The sequence below is a fragment of the Chlorocebus sabaeus genome, chromosome 26 (genome assembly GCF_047675955.1).
Source record: "Chlorocebus sabaeus isolate Y175 chromosome 26, mChlSab1.0.hap1, whole genome shotgun sequence".
Classification (NCBI taxonomy): Eukaryota; Metazoa; Chordata; class Mammalia; order Primates; family Cercopithecidae; genus Chlorocebus; species Chlorocebus sabaeus.
The window spans coordinates 27,824,347-27,842,288 of record NC_132929.1 but is presented as its reverse complement, the minus strand read 5'-3'; the positions used below and the strand labels follow the sequence as shown (position 1 = coordinate 27,842,288).

General features: G+C 43.3%; 1 protein-coding gene across 3 annotated transcripts in view; it reads left to right on the top strand.

The window, feature by feature from the left end:
- MYO5C (myosin VC) overlaps positions 1-17,942 on the top strand; it is a 103,767-nt gene that overhangs the window by 71,795 nt on the left and 14,030 nt on the right. The window contains exons 30-39 of one of the 3 annotated variants that reach the window (XM_008016575.3): positions 1,126-1,219; positions 2,598-2,661; positions 3,736-3,904; positions 7,785-7,872; positions 9,180-9,278; positions 10,583-10,737; positions 13,814-13,903; positions 16,321-16,383; positions 16,470-16,620; positions 17,288-17,570. In XM_008016575.3, the coding sequence (XP_008014766.3) occupies positions 1,126-1,219; positions 2,598-2,661; positions 3,736-3,904; positions 7,785-7,872; positions 9,180-9,278; positions 10,583-10,737; positions 13,814-13,903; positions 16,321-16,383; positions 16,470-16,620; positions 17,288-17,570 (1,256 nt within the window). The remainder of the gene's footprint in view (positions 1-1,125; positions 1,220-2,597; positions 2,662-3,735; positions 3,905-7,784; positions 7,873-9,179; positions 9,279-10,582; positions 10,738-13,813; positions 13,904-16,320; positions 16,384-16,469; positions 16,621-17,287; positions 17,571-17,942) is intronic. The other 2 variants (XM_008016577.3, XM_038009992.2) reach the window with 2 other exon arrangements.

The window sequence follows — 17,942 nt, the reverse complement described above, 5'->3', positions numbered from 1 at the left end:
GTAGCAGCAGTTGAGGACCAGGGGTGGACACAGGGAATAGTAGTTGGGGACCTTTACACCTTTGTTTTTTCCTTGGATGAAATTTCAATGAGGAATTTGCAATGAGACACAATTGCACAGTCAAACAAGTACAGATGCTCCTCAGCTTACCATGGGGCTATGTCCCAATAAACCCATCGTTTGTTGGAAGTATTGTATTTTAAGTTGAGAATGCATATAATACACCTAACCTACCAGGCATCATAGCTTAGCCCAGCCTGCCTTAAACGTGCTCGGAATGCTTACATTCGCTTGCGCTTGGGCAAAATCATCTAACACAAAGCCTATTTTTATAATAAAGTTGAATATCTCATGTAATTTATCAAATACTATACTGTGAAAGTGAAACACAGAATGGTTGAATGGCTGCTTGAAGTATGGTTTCTACTAAATGCGTATCACTTTCACACCATCACAAACTCAAAAAATAGTAAGTTGAGCCATCGTAAATCAGGGGCTGTCTGTATTCTTCATTTAGACTTTGGAGGCCTGGATCTCAGCCACTCAGTTTTAAAATGAGCATGTTTATAAACTTGGGGAAGGGAAAAAAAAAACAACCCTGTTTAACCTAACTGCGGGTAGAGGCAATAGACATGTAAGGAAATACACAGATAGGGACAAAGGATTGAGAAACTTACTGGGTGATTTCAGACCTCTACTAACAGAGCAGTGCGTGTCCTGGAATTCAAAAGTTGCAGTGGGACCCTTTGAGATGGCTTTTCCTGTTCCTAGATGAGGAGATGATGGCTCTGGGCTTGGACCAAAGAGGCCAGCTGCCATTTCTTCACCTAATTCCTCCCTCAACTCAACACAGGATTTCTATACATGTACACATCCTTCTCTTGCTATCGTAGCTGTATGAGAACTGCTTCCTCTGAGCATACTGGTATTTCCTGAGACTATATAGGTTTTGAGGTTAAAAAAAAAAAAAAAGAATGTTAATCCAGTCTAATGTCGTGGCTAGCTCTTTTACACAATTATATGTTCCGCAGACTGAATGCCAAGACAGTTTAGTTTGCTTCTGATATTTTAAAGTTCATAGATCAAAGTATTTTATATTCTAATATTTCTAATTCTTCTCTAAAGATGATCCCAGACTTTAAACAGCAAATTTCAGAATTGGAGAAGCAGAAGCAAGATCTTGAAATCCGCCTGAATGAACAAACTGAGAAAATGAAAGGTAACTGAAACCGTCATGAACCTGCTTGTAGAAAATGGTTTCCCGTACCCAGGAAATGACATTGAAATGTCCTTGTACTCGGGGGTTTTAAACTCTGGTTCTCCAGGGGGCTGGGCAGGTAACAAATGTGAGAAGGGGGCTAGCTAAAACATATGGGAAGGTATGTAGGACATTTAAAGGAGGTGCAGGCTGAGTGCAGTGGCTCACACCTATAATCCCAGCACTTTGGGAAGCGGAGACGCTTTAAATGATCCACCGCTTTAAATGAAGCGGTGGATCATTTAAAGCCAGGAGTTCGAGTTTGAGACCAGTCTGCCAGTCTGGGCAATATGATGAAACCTCATCTCTACAAACTTTTTTTTTCTTTTTGAGACTGAGTTTCACTCTTGTCGCCCAGGCTAGAGTGCAATGGTGCGATCTCTGCTCACTGGAGCCTCCGCCTCCCAGGTTCAAGCGATTCTCCTGCCTCAGCTTCCTGAGTATATGGGATTACAGGCACCCACCACCACACCCAGCTAATTTTTTTTTTTTTTTTTTTTTTTTGTATTTTTAGCAGAGATGGGGTTTCGCCGTTGGCCGGGTTGGTCTTGAGCTCCTGGCCTCAGGTGATCCACCTACCTTGGCCTCCCAAAGTGCTGGGATTATAGCCATGAGCTACTGAACCCAGCCCAAAAATTTTTAAAAAATAAGTCAGGCATGGCAGTATGTTCCTGTAGTCCCAGCTGTGTGGGAGACTGAAGTGCAAGGACCACTTGAGCCCAGGAGGTGATGGCTGAAGCGAGCCATGATTGCGCCACTGCACTCCAGCCTGGGTGACACAGTGAGATCCTGTCTCTGAAAAAAATACAGTAAAATAAAGAGGCTTCTGCCTCCAAGCTCCAGTGATTGTTGCCCAGTGGGAATGTGAGCCCAGTATTGCTAGAGATTCCTATTTTTAAAGAAAACCCAGGAATCCAGATTTTTATGTGAAATATTACAATTTTTAAATGAAGGTTTAAAAATGTTTAAACATTGTTGAGACCAAATAAAAGTTCATCTCTGCCTGGATACAGTTTAAGACAAGCTTGTTCAAGCCACAGCCCATGGACCACATGCAGCACAGGACAGCTTTCAAGGAGGCCCAACACAAATCGTAAACTTTCTTAAAACATGAGATTTTTTTGCAATTTTTTTTTCAGCTCATCAGCTATTGTTACTGTTAGTGTATTTTATATGTGGCCCAAGACAATTCTTATTCCAATATGGGCCAGAGAAGCCAAAAGATTAGACACCCCTGGTTTAGGACTTTTAAAAATTGAAAATAATACCAAACCCAAATCAGAATGCAGTGATATGCCCCCCCACCCCCACAAAGTATTGACAGTTCTTCTCATTATAGGAAAACTAGAAGAATTGTCTAATCAGTTAAATCGCAGTCAAGAGGAGGAAGGAACACAAAGAAAGTAAGTGTAAAGATGTGTGTACCTCAAGTTCATGCTCATGTAATGCTTTTCTGAAACTGTAGAATATACCAAGATGTGTTACTAATGCCAAAAAGCCAGATGCTAATTAATATATATGATATATTGCCATTCCAATGGGAAGGAAAAAATATGTGTATGTACAGCACACTCAGCAGCAGCAGCAGCTGCAGCATCTCTGGGAGATTGTTAAGGAACAATACATTGGTTGCCTCCAGGCAGCTGCCTCCAGGCTTGGTGACTGATGCATAGAGGAGGGGAGGACCCGTACTTTTCAGTGTATGTGTACACTTTTGTACCCTTGAAATGCTATACCATGCATTTGAATAATCTGTTCAAACAACGGGTAAGAGTCTGTGAGAGAGAACGGTTTCTATTAGCAGACTATTTAGGGTAAGAATTAAAAACCCAGGTCGATGGAAAATCTTCATTGCTAATCCCCCCAAATTTCCATCCTGACCAACAAAGGGCCTCATGCCCTGGCAGAGCCTTGTGGGGAGAATGTTCTGGTTTTTTGCCAACTTGTTGAGACAGTTATTTTTCCAAAATAATAAATGGACACTTGACATCCCCAAGAGCATCTTTAGTCATGTGACTTTATCAGTAGGATGAGGACCCAAAGTAGTGGAAAAGGAGCAAGGCACCATTTTGGAACTCTTCTCATGGTCTCCCCTCCTCTCTTCTATCTGATCCCTGGCTTCGTGAGTGTCTGGTCCCCAGGCTGGTCACAAAGGGGATGACTGCTGAGCTGTCACAGGGTATGGTGGGCATGGATGTCCCATGGGAACAGTGAGTGGGGCTGGGGTTGGGTGGAGAATGGAACCTCTTACTGGGTGAAGGAGACTAGAGCAGTCCATGGACAGTTTTCTGTCCCAGCCAGTCCTGGTCTCTTTTCCTTCCCCCAGAAGGACGCCCCTATTCAAATACTATTTGCTTTACACAGAAATTGGCCAAGGTGTTCTCCCATCTTTGGAAATATCACCACTTGCTATGACAGTGAGTGACTTCTCCATGACGGTCATACTGATACCAGCCATTCCTCCCTCCCTTTCTCAGGGCCATGGAAGCCCAGAATGAAATACATACCAAAGAGAAGGAGCAGCTGATTGATAAGATTCAAGAAATGCAGGAGGCCAGTGACCACTTGAAGAAACAATTTGAAACTGAAAGTGAAGTCAAGAGTAACTTCTGGCAGGAAGCATCTCGGCTCACTTTGGAAAACAGGGTGAGAAGTCTTCTAACTTGGTGATGGAGACTGTCTGTGTGCAAATGATGCTGAAAGAGGGGACATGCCGCCTAAAGCATAAAATTAACATCTATAGACCAAAGGTCCTTCTATCAGAACCATCTGTTTTCTTATCCCAAAAGACACGTGGTCTCTGAGGTTGGCTTTGGGAAGGCGTTGGGGACTTACAGGCCTCAGAGACTTACAGGCCAGCCTGGGGAGGGTGAAGGAGGAGAGAGAGTGAGGTGCAGGCCGTGGTTCCCCAGCACCATCAGTGGACGGCACCATCCAGGATGGAGTCACCATCCAGGATGGAGTCCCCATGCTGTGGAACACACTGAGGCTAGCAAGGCCTACGTGTGAGTGCTTTACCCAGCAAAACTCACCCCAGATAAGTGCCCATGCTTTCTTCTCAGGGGGTGGCCTTCCTACAATTTTAAGAGTCAAAATGTTCTTCTATGAAATGATCATGATGTCGATGGAAGGCTTGGAAACTTTTTAAAAGTGTTTAAGGTCTTTTCTGAGTGTTAAATGCCCTTACCAAAATGAAATTGGGTAACCGTACATCAAGTCCCAGCAATGATTTTGAAATTGTGATGCTGTATGGAACCCAGAAGACTGAGAAGTGCTCAAGTGACAGGTAGGCCACTTTCCTAGGAGCTGAGACCCTCTTGGGCCCCTTCGAGACCTGAGAGCTTCCAAGAGGGTGACCCAGGAGGGCTGATGAGTCCAGTGGGTCAGTGTGGACATGCCCACGTGCCCTTCTCCCTGCTGACAGGGCCCCCATTTCCAATCTCACAGGAAAACCCTGATAGAGGAAAAACACATTTTGGGTGTCAGGGTTTAACTCTGAAGAATGGTTACATCCAAAAAGAGACATTCCAGGAGTTTAACATTTAATAGGAAGTAACAAATTCCAATCAGTGGCACCTACATGATGGCTGTCTTTTCTGAGGTGGATATGACTTTCTCAGAGACTGGAATCCTCATATTACACCAGAGAAGCAACCGCCTGCTGTCCATGTGTGTGAGGCTGCCTTGCCTTGCCTTCCGTGGGCCCCTGGGATCTCCGTGGAGCCAGCGGTCAGGGAGAAGCTACATGGGCGGGTCATGCGTGTGCTGCGCATGTCACCCCACTTGATCCTTTACTCTGACTGTCCCAGTGCATTGTGATTTATGAGTTCGTTCCTGGTGCCCCAGAGCACAGCCCGGTCCTGGTGCCCTCTTCTGGAGCTCCTCTGAGTGTCTGGCTCTGCTCCCCACAGGTGCGCTGAGCTGGGGAGCCGACAGGCCTGACATGTTCATTTCCATAGCTCTTTCTGAACCCGGAGTAGCCTCACTGTTACATATAAGCAGAGGGACATACAACAAGAGTATCATCTCTATACATTAGCCGGCGGATTCTACCCACAGATGATACCTGATCTGTATGAGTTTGCCAGGGCTGCCGTGACAAATGACCACAAACCAGGTGCCCTAAAACAACAGAAGTGTGTTCTCTCCATTATGGAGGTCAGAAGTCTGAAGTCAAGGTGTCAGCAGGGCACACTCCTCCGAAGTCTCTAAGCAAAACCCATCCTTGCCTCTCCCAGCTTCTAGAGGGCTCCAGGCCTTCCTTGGTTTGGGGCAGTGTAACTCCAGCCTCTGCCTCACTGCACCTGGCCTTCTCCCTGTCTGTCTCTGTTCTTTTCTGTCGGTTATAAGGACATCTGCATTGGATTTACAGCCCACCCTAAATTGTAGTAGCCATCTCTCATATTGACGCTTAGCTTACCACAGCTGCAAGGACCCTATTTCCATATAAAGTCACCACATTCTGGAGTTTGAGTTGGACATGAATTTCAGGGTGACACTGTTCAAGCCACTATGTGATGCTTTGAGTCAAAGAAATTTCTTTTTTTTTCCAGACTCTTTTGTCACTGAAAAGGAACTTCTTATTAAGAGATTAAAAAAAAAAAAAAAAAAACTTTTAGTAATAATTTCACTATTTATCAAAGACATTCAAAATTAAAACTAGGTATTATTTTTGCCTGTCAAATTAACAGAGATCTGGGCCTGGCACAGTGGCTCATACCTGTAATCCCAGCACTTTAAGATGTCATGGCAGAAGTATGACTTGAGGCCAGGAGTTCAACCAGCCAGGGCAATGTAGCAAGACCCCATCTCTACAAGGAAAACTTTTTTTTTTAACTAGCCAAGTGTGGTGGTGCATGCCTATAGTTCTAGCTACTCAGGAGGCTGAGGCAAGAGGACTGCTTGAGCCCAGGAGGTTGAGGCTACAGTGAGCTATGATCACACTACTGCACTCCAGCCTGGGTGACAAAGCAAAACCTTATCTCTAAAAATACTACTACTAATAATAATAATAATTAATAGAGATGCTGCTGGAGAGAACATCTTGAAATGGGCACTGTCATACATGGTTGCTGGGAATATAAATTGGTATAAACTTCTTGAGGGCTTATTTGAAGGTATGGATCATGAACCTTTGGAAAGTACATTCCCTTTGACTCAGTAACACAACTTGTAAGGTTCTATCCTAAGTAAATACTTGAACATGTGGACCAAGATTTTTGTTCAGAGTGATCATCATAGTGTTAATAATCAGAGAGAATAAAAAGCAACCCAAAGGAATCAAATGCATATCTAACAATAGAGCAAAGGTTAAATTGTTGTATGATATAGTATGACTTGGCTGTTAAAATGATGGTTTGGGTATATTATCAATGACATGGGAAAATGTCTGCAGTATAACTACAGAAAAATGTAGGATTTGAAATTTCGCATGTAATATGATCCCAATTTTATAAAATGTACATTTACCATATTGGGAAAAAAGGAATGAAATCAATATGTTAAGAGTGGGTTTTTTTCTGAGTTATGGGTTGATGGGTGACCCATTTTATTAGATATATTATAAGATGGGCTTGAATTGGAGGGAAGAAGCTCTACTGACACCTCCACTTCTAAAGTCCATAGAGTTCCTAACATGTCTAGCCAGGGACACAGAATGGTGGCAGGGAGAGAGGTGGCCGCACAGAGTAGAAACAGCACAATGTCCCTTGGCCCCAAGAGTCCCTAGAGGGCACACAGCTGCAGTGACCCTGCATGGTGGGTCTTTCTGGGTCAGAGAAGCCTGAGTTCTGTATGTGTCAAAGGCTCAGATCTGGAAGAACTTAAACACTGTATGTCCTTTATAGGAAGTATTTCTAGGTATCCAAGGACTCTCCTGGTTCTTGAACCAAATTCAGCATGGGCAAGGCCACCTCCTTATCAGGAAGGAAAGGTAAAACCAGGCCCGAATCTCTGAACATTTCTCTGGCTCCAGCTTCTGACATCTAGAAAGCCCATTTTCTCACATTCATATTTTTAAATTCTCTATGATGGACATTCCTATGTAATAAGAGCAAGATAAATGTAGTGCATGCATACAATAGGATATTATTCAGCCATAAGAATATGTGAAATGCTGATACTTGCTACGGCATGGATGAATTTTGAAAACCTTATGCTAAGCGAAAGAAGCCAGACATATAAAAAAACCTATTCTATGAATTTATTTATATGAGATGCCCAGAATAGGCAAATCCGTAGAGACAGAAAGTAGACGAGTGGTTGCCAGGCACTGGAAGGGTATGAGGAACTAGAGAGTGACATTAAAGGTTAGTTTTCTTTTTGGAGTAACAAAATGTTCTGGAATTAAATAATGGTGATCGTAGCACAACTCTTGACTACCCTAAAAAACCTTTGAGTTTACACTTTAAGTGGGTGAGTTGTACAGTATGTGAATTGTAGCTCAATAAAGCTGTTACCAAAAAAAGAAAAAAAAATAGATTAAAGTGCTTCTAAGCTAAATCCTGGTTTCTTTTTATTGCTGTAGGATCTTGAAGAAGAATTAGACATGAAGGACAGAGTGATTAAAAAGCTACAAGATCAAGTCAAGACACTAAGCAAGACAGCTGGAAAAGGTAAGAAGCAATACTTGTTTTCTTATTCTTTTGAGCTAAGGCTAACATGCACTCGTTTATTTTCTCTCTGGTCCAAAGCTTATGAAACCGAAAGGAATGATTCTCAAGTGGTGAGGTTTGGGACCTAGTGCTGGGCTAACGAAAAGATCCTTTGGGACAAGAAGACAGCTCCCTCCCACTCAGATGATACCAGATAGGTTGATGTACCTGCAAGAGACATCCTATAATTAATACATTAACCTCTTCCTCTGTTAGCTCCCTTTTTTAAAAAATGAAATTGTGAACAAGTTTTCAATTAACTGCTTGAAATTCACCTTCTCTCCCTGTTACATATGTAGGATCAGTAAGTATCCAAATTTCTATTAGAAAAGTAGAGAGCTAAGAAGCAGACATCCTGAACATGGACTGCACTGCACACACAAAGCATCCTTGTGAGCCTCTGTGAAAGGGACCCTCAGCCCTTCATCCCTCCTTCTGCTTCCATCACTGAACTTTGCCTGTGTTCGGCTCCTGCTCACATTTCTCACTCTTTCGTTCCTATTACTTTTTCCTCTTCCTCCCAGCCTTATTGCCAAGGCTGTATCTTGTTTGTTCCTTTTTCTATATTCATCTCTTTGAAGAGCGACTTTATGCTTACTTACCCAACTCTCACCTCAAATTTGAAATGTCCACAAGCAAACTGAGGATCCTTTTCCTTCAGTAATAAATGACAAATGGCAGTCTGCCCCATGAGAGCAGGGCCCAGGTCTGTGCTTCCAGCCCCCGCTGCATCCCCACTGTTGGGATGAATGAACCACCATTCACCACCCTGGCTCACCTTTCAGACTTTTGATCTCCAGAGCTGTATGATTAAACATTTGTGTTGTTTTAAGCCTCTATGTTTGCGGTAACTTTTTACAGCAGCCCTGGGAAACTAATACAGCCAGTAAGGATCATGCAGATTGGTACTTTGCACACCAAATGTTTCACGAGTCTTCTTTCACAGTAGCATCGGCATCTTGAAGACAAGGCAACATCTAGGATTCCTTTCCTGTTACCATGTGCTGGATACATATCAGGCACTCATAAGGCTCTTCAAAGGATAACTGGGCCTTTTCAGCAGCAGCTGTACTCACTCATGTACTCACAAAGAGGAATCACAACTTGGAGAAATTCTTCAGGATACAATACAGTACAGTTTTAATGTATCTGAAAGCCACAGATATTTACGTGCAAACCAGCCAGAATGGGGTAGGAGAATAGTCACATTACGAGACCTGTGAAAGCTGCTTTTGTGTATTTAGCTGATTGTTTGCCTCTGTCTACAGCCAATGATGTGCACTCGTCCTCAGGACCTAAGGAATACCTTGGAATGCTGCAATACAAGAGAGAAGACGAGGCCAGGCTCATTCAGAACCTCATTCTTGGTACTGAAACCTGGAACTCTGGATTTTTGCTTTCTCTTTGAGAATTCGCACATCACTCAGTGCCAAAGTCCTGGGCAGGGGTGGTCCTTTTTCTACTTTCTTCTTCCACTGCTTCTTACCCCAGCCCAGAGTTTCTCAACCTCAGCACTGTTGACCTGTTAACTCTGCGAATGGTGAGTAACAAAGGATGGAGCAGCATCCTTGACTTCTACTCGCTCGAAGCCAGCAGCAACCCCTAGTGATGACAGTAAAAGATGTCTCCAGGTATTGCCGAATGTCCTGTGGGGGCCAAAACTGTCCTCAGTTGAGAACCATTGCCCTGACCTTTTCCAAATTGTAGGACCAGGGTAGAAAAGAAACATCACCTCATTTTTGTGACTCAGCACAGAAGCCTCATGGAAGTAATTGTGGCTCTGAGCTCCATTTGACTTCCGAGAAATTTCTCTGCAGCAATGTGATGGGGCTTCCCAGCCATGCCTCAGTTACAGGAATGTCCCATGTGCATGCTCAAGATCTGGTGGTCATAGAAACAATCTTACTGCACTGTCTTCACTGTGACCTTCCATGTGGTTTTCTGGCATCGGGAGAAAAATCTGCCTCCCTGTCAGCTGGCCCCAAGATCTCAAAACACAAAGCCAACATGTAGCCTTCCTTCCTCTTCTGTGAGTGACCCCCTCAGCTCATGTGAGCACCCCCACCCTTTTCTTTCCCCCCATTACCGGTGTCATACAGTGTGAGCCTCTTCTTTGTGCTTCTGTCTTCATGCAGCCAGGGGGATGTCCTTGTTTGCGTATCTTATCTTTTTTGGTAAGATTTCTCTCTCCCCTTCATCCCCACTGTGCGTCTCCGCCGTTCTCTTCTCCCCAAGGCCAGCTAGACATCCTCTGCTGCACTGGTGTGTGCCTGCTTTCCCTATTCAAGGCAGCTTCATGTGATTGCAGACACTGTACTCCATCCTCATCAAAGAGCTTGGAGTAGGGGTGCGTGGAACTGGAGTTCCTTTCTTACAATGGGGGTCTGAAATCAGAGTTTCCACACCAGGGAAAAATAAAGATTCTGTCTCTTATTCAACCTTTTAAGAAAGAGAAAGTCCTTTGTAAACAAGAAGAGGAACAAGTGGCACCTGTGTATTTTGTGACAAGAAAGGAGCCAGATGGAATTCCTCAAAGAGGAAATAAATCCATATACATTCAGGCACTGCATCAAGCACAGAAAAGCAAACAAGCCCCTGCCCCTAGTCACGGGTTCCTTAGGAGAAGAGCTGACCTGTCAGCTGTAATCCTCATTGGCTCTCTCTGCTTCAGACTTGAAGCCCCGTGGCGTGGTGGTGAACATGATCCCCGGGCTGCCGGCTCATATCCTGTTCATGTGTGTGCGCTACGCAGACTCTCTGAATGATGCCAACATGCTGAAGTCCCTCATGAACAGCACCATTAATGGCATCAAGCAGGTGGTTAAGGTAGGAAGTGCCTTTGGCATTGGCCCTTGGTATCACATCTATGGGAATGACCAGATGCCCAGTCTTTGCCCATCCTGAGCCTCCAGTGTGTGGTGAGACGCTTGATTCCTCCCTCCCAACTATTGAAGGGAGCCACACTGTTAGGGAAAGATAAATGGATGAGCAACTGCCATAGCCCTCAAAGCCTTACCGGCGAGACTGCAACCTAGTAGCCACTGCCCCTACCACTGCTATCCCCTTAGGGTGTGAACTTATCAGCTGCGAGGGGTATATGTTCTATCTCTGTAACAAGGGTAAATCATGAGAAATGAAAAGGAATGAAAAATTACTCCTCTCTTTCCTTGGTAATTATATAATTCTTCTTCCTAAAAGCACATTGTGTATTTTTATTCCCAGTCCACAAATGAAGATGAACTGTGTATTAGTTAGGTTAGTTACTTAGTAAAGTTAAGCTATTGTAGCTATAAGACACCTCCCACCTCCCTTTGCCCAATATACAGTTTCTTAAAGAAGATGGAGGATTTTTCTTTGCTGATAGCAGTTCCATAATGAGCCATCTAGGTTGGAAGGTGGCTCTGTTCTATATGATCATGCAGGGACCCAGGTTCCTTCCAACTTGCTGTTGTCCATTCCCTAAGTCAGTGTCCTTATTGGAATGATTGGACAAGCAGGCAGCCAGCAGTCTACCACTGGGCGAGAGGGAACCTACCACAGGACACAGACCATGTGTGTATGGTGTACGTATCAGAAGTCACCAACTGAACTCTTATGAGCAATCATCTCTTCATGGTGTGACAAGTGGATAATGATCAAAAATGACAATGACAAAGGGCGGGATTTTGTGAAGGCTAACTTAACAGTAACATAAAGTTTATTGCTAATTTCCTTTCCAACTGAAACATAATCCTAAAATCATTCTTAGCAGGCTGATTATTTTTCCTGGAAACTCCATAAATGATCAATGAGTAAATAACTGTATCTAAGCGTTGAAGATTTTTGTAAACAGACCTGGATCCTTGCTTACAGGGATAGTTACTTTGTAAAAAGAGTTCTCTGGTAATGCTTAGCGCATGCTGGAATCTTGGGTGTGGGTAGGGTGGTTGACTTAGTTCTAAGCCAGACCTGATGCTACCCTGAGTGTGGAAATTCCATTAGCCACAGTGGAGTTAGTACAAAAACCTTCTCTCTTTCTCTCTTTCTAGGAAATGACCAGTTTACAGTTATGTTAAAAAGTACTCGTTTCTGGGATTACAATGTACTGATCCATATTGGAAGGGGGCAATAAGACATAAATAACACTAAAATAACAGTGTTTTTCATGCCCCTCCGAGAGAGAAGTGATGTTCGATATTAGAATATATGTGAATTTTTAATCAGGGAGATCCTAACTTATTTTTAGTAAAATATGTGTTCTAAAGAGTAATGAGGAATTAAATTCTATTTTAAATACTCTAGGGAAGGTCAGGTGTGGTGGCTCACACCTGTAATCCCAGCACTTTGGGAGGCTGAGGCAGGTAGATCACTTGAGCTCACGAGTTCAAGACCAGCCTCGGCAACGTGGTGAAATCCTGTCTCTACAAAAAAGACAAAAATTGGCCAGGTGTGGTGGTGTGTGCCTGTAGTCCCAGCTACTTGGGAAGCTGAGTGGGGGAAGAACACTTGAGCCTGGAAGGCAGAGGTTACAGTAAGCCAAGATCACACCACTGTACTCCAGCCTGGGTGATAGAGCCAGACCTTGTCTCAAAAATAAATAAATAAATAAACTCTAGGAAGAAAGAAACATAAAAACTAGATTTGTGAGACATCAAGAGTATGGTAATTCTCCTCTGCTTCCAAAAGTATCATGAATTCATTATTTATCTGGCGTTAGGAATAGGAAATTCACATTTGTTTGGTGCTGGATACTTTATAGTCACCGTCTTCACAGGAGCCCCCAGAGTGTTTTTGGAAGGGGCTCCCATAAATTGATGTTTTCCTCCTGTCCATATTTGCATAAATTGGGTTTTCTTAAGACAAGCTGGTATTGTGTTCCAGCACAGGACACAGAGTATTTGCCTCCCCTTGATGCTCTGGGGTGTTTAGCCAAATATTCATAAACCAAGAGACGCATGGCATGAGGACTGTAAGACCCCTTTCTCACCAGCATCTTCAGTCTCAACTTCTCCGTGGCCCCCTCCCACTGCCTTTGCATGTGCCCAGGACCTGCACCTCCCCACCTCCAGCACACAGCAGTTACAGCGATGTGCCCACATACCCTCTTTAGCCACTGTTCCTTTCCCTCCACCCCGGACTGCCAAAGTGCTTAAACTAGTGGTCTCCACCAGTTCTCTTTGTCACTCCTTGCAATCTGGCTTCTAACCCATCACTCTACAGAGAGATCACCAGTAATTCCTCTTACTAAAACCAGTGGTGTTTCTTTACTTTTTATTCTCTTTAAATTGACCAAAGCATTAGTACCATCTCCTTGAAAGCTTCCTCCCTTGTCTTTTAAATCCCAGGATTTTCTCTGTTTTCCTCTTCCCCCTCTGATCACTGTACCTCTGCCTTCGCTGCTTGTTCCTCTTCTTCCTGCCCTGTAAGTGGAGGCCTTCTCCCCGACAGTCCTAGTCCTGAGCTCTTGTCTCTCCACCCATTTCCCTCAAGGGCTAGACCTCCTGCCTCTCTGAAGTTTCCTCAGCTGCTCTGCCTCCCCATCCTCTCTCTCCATCCCCTGAGCTTTGTAGCACAGTCTACAACTGTTGTGTGGGTACTTGACCACCTACTAAACTCTGTCCTATCTATCTTCCCAGTGAGAGTGTGAACTTAGGAGAGCAAGAAGTGAAACTTACACTGCTCATGCATTCCTTCAAGGCTGCTTCAACTTCATAATGAGCGACACAACCTGTACAGAAACATGTTACAAACTGTGACCTAAATAAATATAAGCTCTTATCATTATAGTATGAATTAGATAAAGGCTTTAGTGAATAAAAGAAAAATTAATTTTGGTCAAAAGCTACAAATAACTAAACAGGTAAGACGCTCAGAGGTACAAGTAATCATCAAGTCCAATTCTGTCTTTTCTTATTTTTCTAAGGAACATTTAGAAGACTTTGAAATGCTGTCTTTTTGGCTTTCCAACACTTGCCATTTTCTCAATTGCCTGAAGCAGTACAGCGGAGAAGAGGTAGGGGGCGCTCACCTGCTTGTTTTGTGCTGACAGCCATTCTATAACCACCTGAGCCAGAGCTCAATAGAGCCTCTATTCTCTTCACCCAGGAGGCCAACAGCATATTATCTGTTGGACTCTTGGGTATACACCACAGGCAAGAGACTTCTGGAAGCAGCTTAGATTTTCGGCACGGTACTAGGCCTCCTAGGTTTCCATTACTTTTAAATCAATAGGTAGATAAGACGAATTTTAAGTTTCCTCCTGGTTGTAAGATGTTTAGCATTATGACTCCAAAATACAGCCCTTGGTTTAAAATGCCTGTTTCTTCACAGCTGTTCTCTCTACAGGACCCTGACTGTTCCTCCATAATCTATAAATATGTTTCCTTTGCCATTCCGACTCTGCTTCCAGGAGGCTGATGTCATAAAAGAGTTCTCCACCTTCAAGTACTTGCAGAGAAAAATTTCATTGAACTAAAATAACAAAGTGGCTTTCAGGGTTTTCAGTGGTCTCCAAAACGCCTGTACCATTTCACAGCCCCACCGGCAGTGTATGATGTTTCCAGTGTCTCATACCTTCACCAACACTTGGTATTGACAGACATTCTTATCCTTTACCTGTGTCAGGGTATAAAATTATATCTTGTTGACTTAAATTGCATTTATTTGGTCACTAGCAAAGTCAAGCATAATTTTATATGTTTATTGGTCATTTGGGTTTCCTTTTGAATTGCCTAGTCACATCCTTTCTTTCTTTTTCTTAGGGTTGGTTTTTTTGTTATTGATTTGTAGGAGGTCTTTATATCATATGGATAGACTGTAGCTTCGCTTCTAATTTTCTTTATGAAGTCCCTTGTCACACAGTTTTTGAATTTTGATATGCTTAAATCTGTCAAACCTGGTCTTTTATGATTTGTGTCTTGTTAAGAAATTCTTCCCCGCCCTGAGATCATGAAGATACTCTCTTCTAAACTTTTGTAGTTCACCTTTAGAGTTGACAATTATGTTTTTACCTATCCAAAATTGATATGTAAGGTAATGATCTAATATCCTCTTCCATATAGATAAACAATTGTCCCAATGGAAAGAAGGTAAAATAAAATATAACAGTAATCTGACTAGTACTATAGAACAAAAGGAGAAGTAAAGAAAATCCAACCTCTGACTAAAAGGAATACCAAAACAGGAGGAGGCACAGACTAGTCCATTTACAGCAAACTGGTATCTGTGAGACATTAGTGGAAGAATGTCTTATTCAGCACTGTTTTATGATCCTTTCTTTGCCCCTTTCAGTCATGTATAGAATGTTCTTTTCCCTGTCTGACTGCTTTTTCAGTTACCATATTTTTATTTCTAAAATCTCTCTTGTTCCTTTTCACCTCTGCCTCTTACCACAATGTCCTATTCTTTTCTTTCTTTTTCGAGATGGGGTCTCACTTTCTTACCTAGGCTGGAGTGCAGTGGCATGATCTTGGATCACTGCAACCTTCGCCTCCCATGTTCAAGCAATTCTCCTGCCTTAGCCTCCTGAGTAGCTGTGGCTACAGGCATGCACTACCATGCCCAGCTAATTTTTGTGTTTTTAATAGAGATGGGGTTTTACCATGTTGGCCAGGCTGGTCTTGAACTCCTGACCTCAAGTGATCCGCCTGCCTCGGCCTCCCGGGATTACAGGCGTGAGCCACCATGCCCAGGCCCATAATGTCCTATTCTTAATTTTTTCTTTTTCTTTAGTCTCCTTGAACATGTTAAACATATTCCATTAGTTCACTTAGGCTACTATAACAAAATACCGCAGGCTGGGTGGCTTAAACAAGAGATGTATTTCCTCAGAGTTCTGGAGGCTAAACATCTGAGATCAGGGTGCCAGCATGGTCACTTCCTGGTGAGGGCTCTCTTCCTGGCTTGCTGACAGCCACTTTCTCCATCCCTGTGTCCTCACAGGACCTTTCCTGGGTGCATGGGTCAGGGAGAGGGAGAGAGAGGGCAAGCTCTCTCTGGTGTCTCTTCTTATAAGGACACCAATCTTATTAGATCACACCACTATCCTCATGACCTCATTTAACCTCATTACCTCCCTAAAGGCCCCATCTCCAAATACAGCCACACTAGGGGGTTAGGGCTTCAATGTATGATTTTTAGGAGGACACATTCAATCCATAACACACACTTTAAAATATTTCAACTTTGTACCCTATAATTATCAGGTTATGAATCTCATTTATTGTATCCACTTACCTCTTCGTAGCAGTTTGTTTCCTTGGATGCTCTGCAGTTTTGTTTAATTTTCCTATACGCTTCTATGGGCTTTCTATGAGCTTTTCCACTTAGTCTACAGGTTCCAGGGACAATGTTTGTAGGGAAGTGGGTGGGACAATGATAGTGTGACAGACTGGGATCATATAGGAAATCAGTGCAATTTTTCTCTTACAGAACGTACATGCTACCCCAAGCATCATGAACTCATTTGATATAAATCAGACATTAAGTTTTAAGGTAAAAGAGTTATAGTAGCTGATTATTATGTTAATTTCCTACATGTCTGTATTATTCTAATACTTTATGTTTAAAATTACTTTTAGGAATTCATGAAGCATAATAGTCCACATCAGAATAAGAATTGCTTGAACAATTTTGACCTTTCAGAATACAGACAGATTCTCAGTGATGTGGCTATACGAATATATCATCAATTTATTATCATAATGGAAAAGAATATCCAACCAATAATAGGTAAGAAGATAATTGATCACCAAAAAATACTTATAGTAACATTAAGACTTTTTAAAACATAAACTTGGTATGTGTAATGTGTGATTATGTGTAACATTGTTTAAAAAATCAAGGAAATATAATCATGTATCTACCTTTTAATTCTTTGCTTGCTTAAAATGATTCCATAAATAATAGTACGCTGTTGGTAACTTTCTTTCTATAAGGATGATTTATCCTGAAGGAAAAAACTTGGGGAAACTTCTACTACTGCTATTATATGTGGTACTTCTACTTCTTGGCTTAGCCAAGTATTTTTGAAATCCTAAAGCCCCATTCGAATTCTTGTATACTTTCCTTAATTTCCTGAAATTTAAATACTTTAGGCTTTAATGCCCAGGCCATGAGTTGTCACACTAACCGGCTTTCTTTCCCGTGAAGCTGAAAAACGTGCTGCTTCAAACCTAGAAGAGGAGCTGCAGCCCCGCTGGAAACAGCCGTCCATTCCTACCCCCGACACACACCGTGCTGTCCCAAACCCTTGATTCTTTTGCTTTCTCTATCACAAGTACATTCACTGACTCTTGTAGAAAAATGTCCCATCTCCTGAAACAAACAGAAGAGCGTCGGGAATGTTCCGTGTGTGTCTCCTGGCGTGTCAGCACAGCTTCCCTCTCTCTCTCCGCAGTGCCAGGCATGCTGGAGTACGAGAGCCTGCAGGGCATTTCCGGCCTGAAGCCCACAGGCTTCCGGAAGCGCTCCTCCAGCGTAGACGACACGGACGCCTACACCATGACCTCCGTCCTGCAACAGCTGAGCTACTTCTATACCACCATGTGCCAGAACGGCCTGGACCCCGAGCTCGTGAGGCAGGCGGTGAAGCAGCTCTTCTTCTTGATCGGGGCGGTCACGCTGAACAGCCTCTTCCTGCGCAAGGACATGTGCTCCTGCAGAAAAGGGATGCAGATCAGGTAAAACTCATAAACCGCCACTCACGCAGAGAGGCCGGCGGAAAGGATACTCTTAAAGACCGAGGCCACACACGCCTGACCCTCCCTGCTGCGGCGTCAAACCCCTGTTTAGGCCCTACTGCTGTAGGGATATTTGAGCCACTCTAAGAACCCCGGGATGCTGGCGCCCAGGGCCTACTCCCCTCGCGCCACACCCTGCCAATTTGATGCGCTGGCCTAGCCGCTTTAACCGGGAACCAGTAAATGTTGATCTTAAATTCTGGCCCTCTAGGGTGGTCATGCACTCAACCAGTAGTGACCACCTTCTCTGAATAGCACTGCCAGGTGGAGAACAGAGGAAACAAGGAAAAGTCGATATGATTCCTGCCTTTG